At 35.8% G+C, this 18,231-nt stretch overlaps 1 protein-coding gene across 30 annotated transcripts in view; it reads right to left on the minus strand.

Annotated features, from left to right (window-relative positions):
* The window catches only part of EIF4G3 (eukaryotic translation initiation factor 4 gamma 3), a 290,494-nt gene that overhangs the window by 179,576 nt on the left and 92,687 nt on the right, over window positions 1–18,231 (minus strand). For all 30 annotated transcript variants that reach the window (XM_080657147.1, XM_080657146.1, XM_080657145.1 and 27 more), the window contains one exon: window positions 15,081–15,200. Coding sequence is in view for 24 of the 30 variants with exons in the window: in XM_080657133.1 (XP_080513259.1) it covers window positions 15,081–15,200 (120 nt within the window). In the remaining 6 variants the exon portion in view is untranslated. The remainder of the gene's footprint in view (window positions 1–15,080; window positions 15,201–18,231) is intronic.

An 18,231-nucleotide genomic window follows, 5' to 3' on the forward strand; every position in this document is an offset into this window, starting at 1 on the left:
GGATTCTACAGAGCAATGAACAAATGGCAAAAAGGGAATTGAGAAGATAGTAGAAAAGAACCAGGGAGAAGACATAATATACCTCACAAAATAAAAGGCAGTATACATAAACTAGAAACTAATGACCTGTTTTAGGATTTGGATTTTTTTCCAAATATACTATAACACAATGAGGACTGCTTGCTTATCAAAGAAGCAAATAATAGATGTGCATACTAGATTGAATTTTGCCTTTTCGTGTACTAGAATGATTGCTTAACAGTCCCCAGTGCTGAATAACTTTTGGAAAACTTCAAGATGAACCTCACTGTGTCTCTAGATAAACATCAAGGTCATTACCATGGCTTTATTAGTGGTTATCTTGGGATTTCTAAAACACTCTACTTATCAACTTTGCCTAATGTGTGAGTTTTTATTTTTAAAAAATTTTACAGGGGAAATAAATCAGACATGTTAGGCAATAATGTTTAATGATATAAATGCCTATGTAGCAAGGTCTGGTTTTCAGTAATATTGAATACAGTTATAATCTGATATTAAAGAGTTTAGGAAACATAACACTGAAATGTAATGCCAGTGTTAACATAAAAAAAAGAAAAGAAAAAAGTAATGTCGCCGGCCAGCATGGCTTAGTGGAGGTCACAGTTCGATTTCCGGTCAGGGCACATGCCCATATTTCGGGCTCAATCCCCAGTGTGAAGTGTGCAGGAGGCAGCCAATCAATGATTCTCTCTCATCATTGATGTTTCTATCTCTCTCTCCCTCTGTCTTTCTTTCTGAAATCAATAAAAATCTTAAACAAAAATGCCAGAGTAGACAAGGAATTCATTCCCTAAAATTTATTCTCAGCTTAAAAAAATGTGAAGTACTCCAAAGCTATTATAACATAGGAAGTCCAACAAACATTTATTGAGCATTCACAGCACCTGCCAGGGCCTTTGCATCTGTTATTTGATTTGATCCTCACACCAACCACCCTATGATGTAGGTATTATTATTTCCATTTAATAAATGGCAAGGTTTAACTTGGAGGAAGGTTTAACTTATCCCAAACTTCATAATTCATAAGTGGTAAAACTGGGATTCACAACCAGGTCTCTACTTTAAAAAAAAACAAAAAACAATTTTACTTTCTATAACGTAGTACTATAGCAACTGAGAATTCTTTTCCATGGTTTATAGTTTGGATATAGAGTTCTTTGCTTCAGAAAAAATATGGGAAGACTGTATGATCAATCTCTTATTTTTAAGTTAGATCAATAAAGAGAAAATCTTTCTGGGATTTTATCACAGTTCAATTGTAATTGAAGTTTCTTTAAGAAGTACTCCAGTAGAGAGGTTATTCATTTTGAATGGAATTTTTTCAACACCAGAGATACGACTGCTAGAAAATTAAAGGGGTTTTATTTTAAATGTTATCTAACACAAAGACTGCTTTTACTTAATTGTGGCTTTTGGACATTTTTAGATGAATGTTTTAGGCAATTCAACCATTCATTATAAGTCATAATATGTATTTTATTTGCATTAGGACCATCCAATTACCCTTACTCTCTGTTACCTCAAAAACAGATACTTAATAAGCATCACTCTACATAAATTGAAGTGTATTTTAATATCATTCATCACCCATCTCAATAGCTGTACTTGTCATTCCACTCTTTTTATCAATCCAACTCTAGAAATATTTCCCATAATAAACAGAATTCTAGAATGAGACAAATTTGACAAGTAAACTGATTGCACATCATACTCTGTTAACTGAAATACTTCGTACAAAAAATGATGAACCTTTCTCATACTACATTTTCTATGTAAAAGCTTGATTCTATGTAAAAGCTTATTTGTGGATTATATCCTGAGAATATTCAGAACAGAAAATTAGATCACCTGTGCAGAAAAGGTAGTAAGTTCTATATTCAAATAGCACCAAACTGTTTTTAGATAACTAAATCTCTGCTATGGTATCCTGACAGAAGACTTTTCTGGCTTAGGAATCCAAACTTAATTGTTTAATCCATGACAGCTTGAACACTAAGAAAAGATTCCCAGACCCTTCCTCAAAATAAGTCTTCCTCAGAACAAGTTCTCTGAGAATGCAACAATAGAGTATTTGGCTCTTTTTTTAGTTAAGCTTGTACCTGTAAAATAAACTTTTACTAAACTGTACAAAAAAAAAATTAACAATACCAGTCAGAAAAACTCTGTTTTAGTCAAATAAAGCACTGTACAAACAGACCCAAAGTAATACTTTTGGAAAATTTCACGTAGAGCTATTTTATCCATGAGAGATTTAAGAATTTACTTATGGTTCAGGCACTGTACTAATTACATGGGGGCTGAAAGCCATTTTAAAGAATTTGAAAATCACTGTACTGTGGCTTTAAATCTAGGAACATTTAAATTGTATTAAAGGCAAAGACACCTGCAACCAACATACTCTTACTAAGCTTGTATTAGAAGGGTCAATTATAGCCCGGCTGGTGTTGCTCAGTGGGTGAGCATCGACCAAGAACCAAGAGGTCACAGTTCAATTCCCGGTCAGGGCACAGGGCGGGTTTCAGGCTCAATCCCCAGTGTGGGGTGTGCAGGAGGCAGACAATCAATGATTCTCTCTCATCATTGATGTTTCCATCTCTCTCTCCCTCTCTATTCCTCTCTGAAACCAACAAAAATATATTTTAAAATAATATTATTTCTAAATGTTTTCACAATCAGATTCTCCCACCACTGTCCCTTGCCTGCTCAAGAGCTATTATTTTTTATGAGAATTTGTCATCCTGATTCTTACAGCATTAGATCTACTTTTTGAGCATTGTTATAGCACTAGCTTAACATTGCATGTTATAGTAATAGTATGAGATTGTCTTTTTCAAAGACCTTCTAAAAATTGCCCTTCTTCAAGAAATCTGTATTCCTTAAGACTTTTTGAGTAAATAAAACAAAGCAAAACACAAAGATTTGGTGAAGGATGTCTTTTGTATGCATCCAGCTTTTTTATTGCTTTCATCTTTTCTACTGGTTACACAAAGTAATATAATCCCGTTTTCTAACACAAACCTCAACAGTGTTTTCCCCTCTTTTGGTTTTATACTTCCTAATTTCATAGCTACTGAAGTTAAAAGATAATAACTCTCAAAACCAAACAGTAATGCCTTCTAGTCCCTGATACTTACTTGCTTTGCCCGTTGCCAGGCTCCATTCCTTTTGCTACATCCTTCCCTTCTTAAATGTTGCCAAATGTTTATGTAAATAAGATCAGCTGCTCCTGAGTCATCACTTCAGTATCCAACTTCTCTAACTCCCAATGTGCACCTTGATATATACTCTTGACATGAACCCTTAACAGTCTTTGGAATTTCTCATGGACATGGTAGGTGGACTCTCAGCGATTTTTCTCACTCAGCTGGGGTTGTTATTGGCAGGTGTTGATCACATAGTTCTATCACTCCAATCAATATGGACTGACCCCTTGGTAACCCAAAACTTTTTTCTCTAACCTGCTACTGTTTTCTAAAAGGATAAAATTTCCATGTGTTTAAAATTTTAGAAGTGGAGAAGTAACACAATAGTTAGTTTATGCTGCATTTGGTATAATGAAATAACTGCTGATTTGGCGATGGTTTCTTGGATATGACACCGAAGGCGTAGGCAATGAGAGAAAAAACAGATAAATAAGACTTCATTCAAAATTAAGAACTTTTGTGCAAATGATAATATCAACAGAGTGAAAATGCAATTGAGAAGCAGAATATATAAAGAACTCCTAACTCAATAACTAAATTAATCCAATTAAAAAGTGGGCAGCCCTAACCGGTTTGGCTCAGTGGATAGAGCTTCGGCCTGCGGACTGAAGGGTCCCGGGTTCAATTCCGGTCAAGGGCATGTACCTTGGTTGCGGGCACATCCCCAGGAGGGGTTGTGCAGGAGGCAGCTGACCAATGTTTCTCTCTCATCAATGTTTCTAACTTTCTCTCCCTCTCCCTTCCTCTCTGTAAAAAAATCAATAAAATATATTAAAAAAAAAAAAGTGGGCAAAGAACTTGAACACACAAATGGCCTATCAGCACATAAAGTGATGCTCAACACAATAATCATTAGTGACATGCAAATGTTTTACACACACATGCACGCATATGCATTTTCTGACACCATCAAGTTTGCTATTATCAAAAGTAGCATTCTGTTGAAGACACAAATTGGCCAATTCTGATACAAAATGCTATTTGTCATTAATTTCTAAAGATAGCATTTTCTACTTTGATTTTATCTTTAAGTCAAGAGTTTAAGTTTCCAAATAAATAGGTTTTAGCATTCATATTTTTATTCATACATTATGTTTAAGATAATGAAAATTATGTTCAATAAAATAAATTATAAGCTTGATTAGCTTTTAAAAACAGTAATTATATTCTATAAAGTTTCAGTGTAAACATAACTGCAATTTTATTAAGTTCTAATTCTGTAGAAGTATATTCAGAAAATATAAATATGATAAGAATTTAACATTCTTCTCTGTAGTCTAACATATGATCAAGTTCTATAAATGCTCCTTGTGTACTTCAAAAAAGGGCCCACTTTTCCCATTGTTAAATGAGAAAATTACTAAAAAACAAAGTTTTAATTACTTTAAATTACCCATAGCCTTTTAAATCTTTTATCTTTGTTGAATAATAACAAGTTCTCTCTATATTTTTAAAGTATGGTAATTATGATTTTCAAATTACTAATCTCAATTATTTTTTTCATTGACTATGTACAAAATTCCTTTTTTTTTTTGATTGAGGATATTTTTCCCATTGATTCTAAAGATAGTGGAAGGGAGGAGGAGAGAGAGAGACACAGACACATCAATTGGCTGCCTCCCACATCACCATGGGCCAATCGTGGGCAGGGACCAGACCTACAACCTAGGCACGTGCCCTTGACCAGAAATTGAACTCATGATCCACAAGCATGTCGAACTCGCAGCTGGTCTGCATGTGGCCCACTGGCCGAGTTTGACATGCTTGCCTCTAAACACAGCAATGCAAGCCAGAGAAAAATTCTTTTTTCATATACATATGCTTGTGTTAATTTATATATTCATATAAAACAAGTTTACTATTATTGTCATTTATCTATATCAGGGGTTGGCAAACTGTGGCCCTTGGCATGTGTTCTTATAAGGCCAGCTAAGAAAGGATTTTACATATTAAAGGAGTTAAATAATGAAGAATATGCAAAGGATAATCTGGCCCACAAAACCCAAAATACTTGATCTTTATAGTTTGCTGATCTATGTCAGGGGTTGGCAATTTTTTGTTCTGTAAATGTCAAGATAATATTTTAGGTTTTGCAGACCATACAATCTCTAGCAACTATTCAACTCTTTGGTTGTAAAACAAAAGCAAAATTCATAAGTAAATCAATATGGCTGTATTCCAGTAAAACTTTATTTACCAAAACCAGAAGAGGGACCAGATTTGGCCCTTGGGTCATAGTTTCCCAACACTGGTCTATATGATTACTTACTGATCTATTTCTCTGAGATTCAGACTCCCACACTAGTTACCAATTTGTCAATTTCAATTTCTTTTACATTTGCTACATATATATATATATATATATATATATATATATATATATATTCTAAACCAATTATTAAGTAAATAAGAGTTTATGTTACATTTTCCAGAAATTAAATCTTTATATTGTGGAAATTACTGCTCTCCCGTACATGTTTTTGCCTTGAATTCTATGTAGACTACTAAAAGTTGCTTATACCTGCTTTCTTTTTATTAGCATTTTTCTGTTAACATTTCCATGCTCTTGTTTTCAATCTTTCTGTGTTATGTCTAAGTGCATATATCTAGATTAAGTGCATATACCCTCACCAGAGGGTATTTTTTCCATTCATTTTTTTAATGTTCTTATTGATCTCAGAGGTGAAAGGAGAGAGCAAGAGATAGAAACATCAATGATGAAAGAGAATCATTGATTGGCTGCCTCCTACACATCCCACACTGGGGTTCTAACTCACAACCCAGGCATATGCCCTGACCACTGGGAGTCAAACCGTGACCTCCTGGTTCACAGGTCAACACTCAACCACCGAGCAACACCGGCCAGGGTTCACTGATTTTTAGAGTGAAAGGGAAGGGAGAAAGAGAGGGAGAGAGAAATATAAATGTGACAGACACATCGATTGGTTGCCTCCCACACATGCCCCAACTGGGGCTGGGATCAAGCCTGCAACCAAGGTACTTGCGCTTGACGAGAAGTGAACCCACGACCCTTCAGGCCTCAAGGTGGCGCTCTAACCACTAAACAGGCCAGGGCTAGATTTTAGTTTTTGACCAATTTGAGTAATATTTAATAGGGACATTTAACTTGTTATTACATTTACCAACATATTCCACATCCCTATTATTTTATCATATTTACTTTTTATTATTCCCTGTTCTGGCTGTTAAAATCATTGGGATCCATTGATCCTATCTTATTCTTTATTTGTAAGAAAATTCTACATCCTTTTACCATTGTTTGTGCCAGTTACTTACCTACTGTCTTTCAGCTGACCCATCCTGTAAATAGCAGGAGGGTGCTTTAAGCTATCAGTATGGTTCCAGACATTATTTTCATTCGCATTCCCCAGCCTCTCAAAGCCTCTCAGAGATGCCAGCAGAAGAGAGGAATGCATGCATACTTGATATTCAAAGTGCCAGCCTCACCCTCACTTGGTTCTCTCACCTGAGTTTCTGATGTTCAAGGAACTTCCTTCTCAGAGCTCTGAACAAGAGTCCTAAAGGACCCTTCCTCCTAGCTCCTAGATTCTGGCAACACCACCATTTCTCTTTTATTCCCTACCTGCTTCCTCCCTTAGCATCCCCTTGATAATCAATCAGTTAGTATAACAAATTTATGTAGTTAATCCCCTCTACTTGAAATACTTAGTATGGTTCCTTTTTTCCTTAACAAAGCTTTAACAGCTACACTGCTAAACTAATTAGGTTGCCATGCAATCAATTGTACTAAACAGAAAGGTCAAAAATTTATAATTAAACCATAAAAGAAGATGGGTAATTTTAATGGAGATCAAGAGTAGTAATATAGTCCTGAATAATATAGTGTAGTACCTGAAAATGGAGTATCTTTGACAGGTAACTAAAAAGGAGATTTATTTTGCCTATGAAAGGTTAATAAAATATTGGCAACATAATTTATTTCTTCTAGGTAACACCTACTTAGATAGCTATGGAATAAAATAAGGCAGACAGAAAAGCCATCGTTTGAGAGAGAGAATTCAGATAGCTTGTGTTTATCATTTCTCACAGAGGAACAAAAAGGGGGGGGGGTCTATCAATGGTTGGAGAGTTTATAATCAGATATAGCTCTTCTTGTTACCTAGTTATCAGTTTGACTGGATATCTGAGAAAAAGGAACAGTAAATAAATATATTTCATTGAGAAAAAAAGATTGCATATTTGGTAAGTGTAACATTTTATTTTCATATCAGTCATTCTAATGTATCTATCTACAATATTCATTGTTTACAGATAATTGATTCTATTTTCTGTAAATGATTCTACTTGCTTTAAATTTAACTTAACCTCTCCTTCACTATTCATTGACAGAATTTATTATCACCACAAAGCTTCATGATGTCTGTATAGTCTGCTTTTCATTGAGTGTTGAGTCACTGAAATTCACAATTCTTAGTTCTATAAAGATGCTAGTTTTTGTATATTATACTTTGTAGTTAGCACAATACTTCCAAGTAAACTTTCTCATCTGACTCCTGATAAAATAGTCCTGCATTAAGCTTGCCTTCTCCCTTCTCCCACATCCCTACAAAATGAACAACCCCAACCCCACCCAATCTAAGCACATATGAATAAGCCCATATACCCCAAACCCCTCCATCAGATTAATACATGCATGTCTATGATACTTATCTCTTCTAATGACCTTTCTCCCATAGTCCTACTTGCCCACTTTCCCCACAACTTTCTGAATCACATAAATGGTACTATGGAATGAGATGTGCTCCCTCCCACCACCACCCCCGCACCTCCCAAAAATCACATGTTGAAGCCCCAATTCCCTATGTGATGGTATTTGGACATGGGGCCTTTGGCAGACAACTGGGATTAGATGAGGCCATGGGAGTGGGGCCCTCATGGTGGGATTAGTGCCTTTATAAAACACAGCAGAGAGCTTGTTTGTCTGTCTATCTCTACCATGTGAGGACACAGCAAGATGAACTTCTAAAACCAAGAAGGCCCTTGCCAGGAATTAAACCAGCTGGCACCCTGATCTTGGATTTCCCGCCATCCAGAAAAGAAAAAAATAAATGTGTGTTGTTTAAGCCACCCAGCCTATGGTATTTTGTTACAGCAGCCCAAGCAGATTAAGACAGATGAACTACATATTTTTGCAGGAAATATCACAAGCACTTTGAACAGTTGAACTGCTCCATTCCCTGATTCTCCTTAAAACTTACCTGTTTGATTTCACATCCCAAGATGTAATGATACATGCTCATTTCTGTAACTGAATTGAAGTTGCAATTTTTAGAACCATAAAAATCTAAAATATATGAATGTTACAGCTAGATAAAAAATAGACTGGTGGCCCCAAAGTGAGTTTCTCTTCTAGACCTATGGAAAAGTAGTAAAGTGTGAAATTCCAAAGAGATATAAACTTGCAAGGGAAACTCTAAGAGAGGTTTTGCACTATCAATTATAAGAAGTGAGAGTTAGTAGCCAGAGAAATCAAGAAGAGCCTCCAGGTTATGTCCAGAGGAAACAAACAACTCTATAAATGTAACAAATCCCACCCTAGCCCGATTTGGCTCAGTGGATAGAGCATCAGCCTGCAGACCAAAGGGTCCCAGATTCAATTCCGGTCAAGGGCACATGCCTGGGTTGTGGGCTCGGTCCAACCTGCAGGAGGCAGCCAATCAATGGTTCCCTCTCATCACTGATGTTCCTATCTCCCTTCCTCTCTGAAATCAATAAAAATATATTTTTTAAATGTAACAAATCCTAACCCTCCCCCCCACACACACACAGAATTCAAATGAAAATGAACATCAACAACAACAAAATGAGCCTACATCACAGACAACAAAAGAAGCATATGTGAAATCACAATCAGTTCTTAATGATCGGTTTTTACAAAAGTCTTTGGCTTTCTAAAACAGTGCTGAATAACTGATTTTTTGATTTTTAAAACTTTCACTCTTTATACTTAGGTATTTCAAACTATGGGTTCTAGTTTGTAGATTTGCCAAATGGAATCTAAAACTTGGGGTATATGGTGAGGAAAGTCTGAATAATAATTGTACTTAAATTACTTTTGCAGTAACACTTCAAATCTAACCCCAGAAATTTTGAAAAAAATTCACTGTGATTTTTTTTCTAGCTACATGTAACACAAAGAAAAGCATAATCAAACAAGCATATAGAAATTACTTAAGGAATATTTCATGGTAAGTCATAAAATAAAAAAGAAAGTCACCTAATAGGAAACATTTGGTGAAGTCTTACTTTATAAACATGGTTGCAACTGTTTTTGTTAATAAAAACAAAACAATGACAAAAGAGCTCAAATTCTCCAATCAAATATGACCACATTAAAATAAATCTCAATAGTTAGAGAAAAGAGCTTACAGGACTGTTTAGCATATAGCAGTTAAAACCACAGACATAAATGATCTGAATATTTTTTAGGCCTTTGTAACTTAGTACTTTCATACTAATGACATTTGTAATGGCATGTTAATTTGTAAAATGTTTAATGGCAATATTTGTTGAAGAAATTTTCAACAAGGTGTAAATTTTTAAGTAAATAGGCATACGATCAACTAAAAAATAAAACAAAACAAAAGTGAGTAAGATTTAGCTCCAACAGTGCCAACACAATGCAGTCAATCTGCAGGTTTACGGGCCAACATCAAATCCTCATGTGCTATGACTACAGCTTCCAAACACCACTCCGCTCACAGACTACCTGAGGCAGCCACAATGTGTTCCATAGGGATTAGGGGAGCATAAAAATTGTCAACTGTACTTGGCTTTCTTTTGTGAAGGAAAGTAAATACTCATCAATTTCAAAAGTGAAATGTGAAAAAAACTTCCTCTACTTGATCCTAATTATTAGCAAGGCTGATTGTCAAGAGTTGTCAAAATCAGAATTTATTTTCTTTAGGAAAGACAAAATATGTTTTTAAATCACACAAAAAGTATAAAAATTGTAGTGTTAAAATAAATAGCATAATCAATCACTATTCCTCAGTGAAAAAGTCCTTTTCTTGGCCTTTCCACAGACAATAAAGAATCTAACCCATGGATCATTACCATCTCAGCCCACTATATAACACAGAGTTAATCTCTAAGAAAAAAGGACTAAATGAAATTTCCAGGAACAGTAGGCAGAAAACATGTATCACTGCACTTTGGCATTATTCTGAGCATGTCTTCTCACTGATTACTTGTGAACACAGCTTAGGAGTCTTGACAGTGACACCAAGAAAAAATAGAAAAGTGCCAACAATTGAGCAATAAGTAGGAAATACTTTTGTCTTTCTTAATTTAAGTGATTTAAGATAATTCAAATAACAAACTTCTGGTATTTTTTTAAAAGATACAAAATGAAAAAGAATGCAAAGTTTGCCTAGTTTTAAATCTAAAGTTGTTTCTAAAACCCATGGAGATCTTGAAGGAACTTTAGATCTCATACAATCCTGTTATTTACAAAAGGGAAACTGATCGCTAATAAGAATTCCCACTAGGTCAAACTCTGAAAAAGTATTGCCCTATCCAGTAAGGTCTACTAAATCTCAGTGGGCAGGTGGGGGGGGGGGGGGGGTCCTCTTACCTAACACTAACTACTACCATGAAAAAAGGAGGAAAGAGGTTTGGTTTTTTGAGTTTTGGAGACAACATACTAGGTGTACCAGTTAATAATGCGAATTTTTTTCTATAGATGGAGTTACACATATGTTGATATATATGCGATTTGATATGTATACTATTTTGTTGTATTGACAGCAAGCTTCAAAACTTCATATGTCAAATTTGCTGAAGGTGTTAACATCATAGATATTTTTACACTTAAAAATGTCCAATTTCGTGCCAAAAAAAAGAGCATTTGCGGGAAGTTATAATTCATTACTTTATTTTGAAGAAAAGTGCTGCTGAAAATTATCATATACTTCGGGAAGCTTATGGTGAACATGCTCCAACTCAAGATACTTGTGAATGCTGGTTTAAATGCTTTAAAAGTGATGATTTTGATGTGAAAGACAAAGAATGTCCAGGTCAACAGAAAAAGTTTGAAGACCAACAATTACAAGCATTATTGGGTGAAGATGCGTGTAAAACTCAAAAACAACTTGCAGAAAGATTAAACGTTGCTCAGCAAACAATTTACAATCATTTACAAGCAATGGGAAAGATTTTAAAGGAAGAAAAATGGGTGCCACATCAACTGAACAAAAGACAAATGGAAAAACGAAAAGTCATCCGTAAAATGTTGTTTCAATGGCACGAAAGGAAGTCTTTTTTGCATCGAATTGTGACTGGCGATGAAAAGTGAATTTATTTTGAGAATCCCCAAATGAACAAAATCATAGGTTGATCCAGGTCAACCATCAACATCGACTGCAAGGCCAAACAGCTTCGAAAAGAAGACAATGCTCTGCGTTTGGTGGGATCAGGAAGGTGTGATGTATTATGAGCTTCTAAAACCAGGTGAAACCATTAATATTGGTCGCTACCGACAACAAATAATCAATTTGAACCACACTTTGATCGTGAAAAGACCAGAATGGGCCAGAAGACACGGCAAAGTAATTTTACTTCATGATAACGCACTATCACACATTTCAAAACCAGTTAAAGACACGTTAAAAGATCTTGCCTAGGAAGTATTAACCCACCCGCCGTATTCACCAGACCTTGCTCCTTCAGATTACCACTTGTTCCTATCGGTGGCACACGCACTTTCTGAGCAGCACTTCAAAACATACGAAGAAGTGGAAAATTGGGTCTTTGAATGGTTTACCTCAAAACAAGAAAAGTTCTATTGGGACGGTATCCACAAATTACCTGAAAGATGGGGGAAATGTGTAGCTAGCGATGGACATTACTTTGAATAAAGCACTTTTGATGTTTCTCTTGAAATTATTGTGTTTTCTTTTATTACAAAATCTGCCATTATTAACCGGTACACCTAGTACACTACATTTAAGTGGCTATACCGTGACTTACCTACAGAGTCACCTGGGTGGTTTCCACCTTTGAGTGATGACCTGAACAAGAGAAGACTATGGAGCAAGTTTGGGTTCCAATGCAAGCTGCTTATCACGTGGGACCTATGATCCAACTGATCAGAGGTAATCTGAAGTGTCTGTGCCAAACAGATGCAGTAAGAAACCTCAGTCACTGTGCACTGAACAGCTCTTTGTTAAAGGACACTGATACTAAAGAAGCCAGCCTTGCCCAGGACTCCATAGGGCAATTTCCAGTAAGTTCCACAGGAAGGGTTTCTAGCATGTTCCACTGGAATGGTGCTATAGTGAATTCTCTACTATAAGGTGAGCCACAGCTGTGTACTCTCCACTACCAGCCATGGAGAAGGCTCTTCCATAGGTATTCTATCAGCCCCAGGACAGGCAGCTGATCCTTATGTTTGCTAGTGTTATACAGTGCATTCTCGGTTCTTAAACTTAATTTGTTCTGGCAGGCTGTTTGAGAAGTGATCTGTTCAAAAACCAAATCATTTTTTCCCATTAATATCATGTAAGTTGAATTAATCCATTCCAGACCCCCCCAATGATTCCCTATTTTGACCTTTCTTATATACAGTACATGCCTAATATACTGTTTAATCCGTAAATAAACACTCCTTTTCTTAAATGTATCGAACCACCCCCCACTAGCCTTAAAGAAAACACTATCAGCACTTGATCCAGGGATGTCAGCATGTAGCATCTTTGCTGGTTCATACAGCACTGCCTCCTACATGTCTGTCACTGGTTAATTGCTTTTCCTTTATCCAAATCACCCAGAGTTTTTCTATCTCTTCAATTGCCTATGATCATTATTTCTTTCACACCCTTAGCAACATTAGCACTCTTGATGGCCTCTTTATGTTTTAAAATTGTGCTAATTATTGATTTCCCCAGCAACAAAAGCATTCTCTCCTTGCCAGAGAGATGCTTTTTGTCATGCTGAGGTATCCAGCTTGAAAGGGTTGCCATTTTGGAAAACTATGAAGTTTGGTTCAACAACAGAGACATTTTTTTCTGTGAACAACTTGGTCGAGAACCAAATTGTTCAAGATGGGAGATAGTCAAGAAATGAATTATGACTGTATTCTTTAGAGTTCTCTTTTTACATTATTGACACTTCATTACGCCAATTCCCTGTTATATTTAATGAACCTTTAAAATAAACTAGAGGCCCAGTCCCTAGGCCTGGCCGGCGATCAGGGCCCATCAGGGCCTTCCGGCTGCCGGCTAGGACCTTCCTTCGTTCTGCACCGCCCCCTGGTGGTCAGCGCACATCATAGTGAGCAATCGAACTCATGGTATCCCGGTTGAACTCCTGAGGGGACACTTTGCATATTAGCCATATATATATATGATTTTCCCTATTTAAAACAGTACATAGCCCTGACTGGTTTGGCTCAGTGGATAGAGGGTCGGCCTGTGGACTGAAGGGTCCCAGGTTCAATTCCGGTCAAGGTCATGTACCTTGGTTGCGGGCACATCCCCAGTAGGGTGTGTGCAGGAGGCGGCTGATTGATGTTTCTCTCTCACTGATATTTCTGGCTCTCTATCCCTTTCCCTTCCTCTCTGTAAAAAAATCAATGAAATATATTTAAAAAATTAAAATTAAACAGTATTTAGTTTTTCTCTCTTGATTAGAGATAGGCCAATATATCTTATTAATAGCGTGGGTGGTTCTCTTCAGTGACATGAAGACCTACCTACACAAGAACCTCATTTTAAACAAGAGTTCATTTTGACATGTTTTACTTTTAAAATTCAAAATTAAATAGGAATGATTTAGACTGAGTTTAAGCATAGTACTAAGTCCAAATTAATTTATATATTTCTTAATAGGGCTATTTCAATAATGGTTTGGCAAGCTGCACATTGCTTCTTCAAACATTCTATAATCTAAACTAGCATTAATCAGTCCCAGTCCGTAACTTATAATCACCAGCTTTCAGCATTATTTTTAATAAGTAATTGTTTATTTCTTATTATTCAAGCTTTACAAGGCCTAAAATATGGAAGGCAAAATTAAAGATAATGTTATAAAATTAATTTTCATTACTAAAAGGAGCAGTTCTTAAGCATAAATAACACTGTCAAATAACATGGGTCAAGGTTATTGGCTTGACTTTCTACACATTCATTCCAGTACGAGAATTTATAACTCTGGCCAGCTCTTAACCACAAGGAAGCCCAAATAAGCATGCGATGGTGGGTTGGTGCAAGCAAAACAGTATCTTGGGAAATAGCTTAAAAAGCAGGAAACCCACAGTGTTATCTTTTTAAAACAGTGTTTTAATGTCTGCTGTGCCTTTTAACTGGAAATACATTTAAGGAGTTCATTATTTTTTAACAATTTAACAAAATTTTAAGCTTAACAAATGTCAATAATCTATTTACAAAATAAAAAACCAAAACAAACAAAAAAGCCACCAAAGTTACTCAAGAAGGAAAGATACACCACTTTTTACAAAACTAGAAGATAACCACCAACATTCCACCAAAAAAGAGAGAAGAGTGGAGACTACAGATTACGCACTGAAAAGCAAACAAGTGTTTTGTGGTTTTAACAAATTTCAAAATACATTCTAACTTCTAAAACAATAAAAAGAAGAACTAAGAATCACTGTTCATTTTGAATGCCTCCATAAATGAAATGTATCAAATCGTTAGTAACCACCATTAAATACAAAAGACAAGATAGAAATTACTTTTTAAGTAATGTAAATTATTGCTTAAAATTTGCTTTAGAAAACCGGAAATGCTTTTACATGGCAATTTATTATTTTTTAAATATAGTTTTTCTTACTTGAGAGAGGCCAGGGGACGATGCATGTCCCGGGGGCGTTGCCGCAAGATTTGGATGCCCCTTGTTTATTTCATGTGCTGCATAAGGGGAAGGGGTCGGGGGTCCTGGCTGTCTTGCTACCTGTGAGGAAATCAACATTTATTATATTAGTAAGAGTATTATAATAGTAACATAATCTTAATAAACATAACTAAACTGGCAAACTTTTTAAAACTGAATTTTCTGCCTCACAATTTATACTAAAGTAAATGCCAAACTGACAAAAGGCTTAAATTTTCAATACTGAAGCACTGAAATTCTTAGGAAAATTATAAACATGAATATTTCCATTAATTTGATAGAAGGTTCTTGAAGCATAATCTAAAACCAAAACCCTAAAAGGAAAAAATATGCTAAATAATAGAAGCCAGACTTGAAACTGCATAATGTACAATGATTACATTTTGAAAAAGGATTTACAAGAGATAAATGATTGCAAGGGAATGAGGATAACTACAAAAAGACAAAGAGATTTGGGGGAGTGATACAACTTCTATATCTTGATTATAGTGGGAATTACATGTCTCTATGTTTGTCAAAACTCACATAACGATAAACTAAAAAAAGTGAATTTCACTTCATGTAAATTACATTTCAATAAACCTGAACCCAAAAAAGGAAAAGCTACTTATAGAGTATAATCTCAATTCTGTTTTTAAAAAGAACATGTACAGCCCTAGCCAAGTAGGTCAGTTGGTTGGAGCATCATCCCAATGTGCCAGGGGTATAGGTTCAGTCCCCGGACAGGGCAATTACAAGAATCAACCAATGAATGCATAAATAACTGAGCAAAATATCAATGTTTTTCTCTCTCTTACTCTCCATCTTCCTCTCTCTCTAAAATCAATAAATTTTAAAAAGTAAATGTACATGTGTATATGTTTCTGTATGTATAACTTTCTATATACATGTTTACACGTATACACATACATATAGGGTGTTCCATGGTATATATACTTTGAGTAATGATTAATTCCAATGGATTAAATCTGAAAAGAAAGCAACAGCCATCAGATGTTAAGTGTGTATACATTTTTTGGGACACCCTGTATATACATACACATACTCCAAGTATATATGTCATATTAAAAAGAGTTGTAAGGAGATAAATAGAGAGGTGTTTTCTTTTGTTCCTCATTTTTATTTTCTAATACTAGAGGCCTGATGCACGAAATTCGTACAAGGGGCTCGGCCCTCGCAGCCCCTCGCAGCCTCAGCCTGCCCTCGCAGCCCCGACTTCATCCGGAAGGTCGTCTGGACGGTCGTTCTGCTGTTTGGTCTAATTAGTATATTAGTTTTTATTATATAGGATAGTTCAATGGCCATAAACTTGTAAAACAGAAGAATAACTAGCATTCTATGTAAACAAAATTACATTTCTCCACTTTTTGCTGGCAATAAACTGCCCATCAGCCTGTGATTGATTTGAGACCACTTCACTCAGGCCCCTTTCTAGAGTCAAGCAATCAATCTAACCAGCTCCTCTCTATCTAGTCTAAACCACTCTAGCACTGCATTCCACCAGTGGAGGGCAATTCTCCAGTCATTTAATATTAAAGAATCCATTCTCCATAGGGTGGAGTTCTTTAATTTCAGTGGGCCTTTTATAATCTAGTGGAAACTATAGACCTCTTCCTAGAATCATATTTTTTATGTCTAAAATACATAGAATTATGATAAAAACCAACCACTGTATATTGAAATTTGCAAAGTAAAATGAAGTGAAGGCCATAAAATTATATAAAGCTATATAAAATCAAATTCATCCTGATAAAACAAGATTAAACTTACCTAGGACAATAAATGATAGTATTGAAAAATGTAAAAGAAAAGAAAGCTATTTGTTAAGAATAATAGATATTAAAATATATTGTGCCCTTGCCAGTGTGGCTCAGTTGGTTAAAATGTAGACTGGTGCACAAAACGGTCGCAGGTTCAAATTCTGGTTAGGGCACATACCCAGGTTATGGTTTTTATCTCCGGTCCAGGTGCGTACAGAAGGCAACCAATCAATGTTTCTCTCTCACATTGATGTGCTTTCTCTCCCTTCTTCTCTCTCTAAAACCAATAAAACATATCCTCAGGTGAGGCTTAGAATGAATGAATGAATATTTGAAAAATAAATATATTGCTACATGCATGTCAATAACAAAAGTAAAATTTTAATAACCTCACCCCTTATTGACAGGGATCTAAAAACACAGGACACAAATAAGATACTGTGAATGAGTTTACCATGTTCCCAGAACTACAGAGCATACGTCACAACTGCCTTAAAACCTTAACTCAACAATGATTCTACCTTGGCCAGTGTGGTTCTATGGTTAGAGCATTGGCCCACTCACCAAAAAGTCATGGGTTCGATTCCCAGTCAAGGAACCGAACCTGGATTGCAGGCACATGTGGGAGGCAACTAATTGTTTCTCTCTCTCCCTCCCTTTCTCTCTCCTTTCCACTCTCTCTAAAAATCAATGGAAAAATATCCTCAGGTGAAGATTAACAGCAACCAAAAAACAGATTCCATTTTAGGATACATACCCCTAAAAAAATATATTGCCTCAAAAATTAGGAACTTATATATCCAGCAGCACCACACGTGATAGCAAGAAAGGTAGAAATAACAAATAACAGGAAAATAAAGTAACATAATTTGGACTAAAGGCAAAAAATATATATGTGGCCCTAGCCGGTTTGGCTCAGTGGATAGAGCATCGGCCTGTGGACTGAAGGGTCCCAGGTTCAATTCCGATCAAGGGCACATGCCCAGGTTGTGGGCTCGATCCCCAGTAGGGGGCGTGCAGGAGGCAGCCAATCAATGATTCTCTCTCATCATTGATATTTCTCTCTCTTCCTCTTCCTTCCTCTCTGAAATCAATAAAAATATGTATTTTTAAATATATATATGAACCACTATCAATATAAATACGTAAAATAAGGAATTTTTAAAAAGCAAAAATACAGTCTTCAGAAATGCAGAGATTCTATATAATGACAAAGACCAAAAGAACTACTTCTATTATTTCAGATAGACATTCCTTTTTTTTTTTCCTGAAAATTGCTTGAGTGCATTTTTTAAGAGTAGTATCGTATCACCCCATAAAAACAAATGTTT

The sequence above is a fragment of the Plecotus auritus genome, assembly GCF_963455305.1.
Source record: "Plecotus auritus genome assembly, chromosome: 2".
In the NCBI taxonomy this organism is placed as follows: Eukaryota; Metazoa; Chordata; class Mammalia; order Chiroptera; family Vespertilionidae; genus Plecotus; species Plecotus auritus.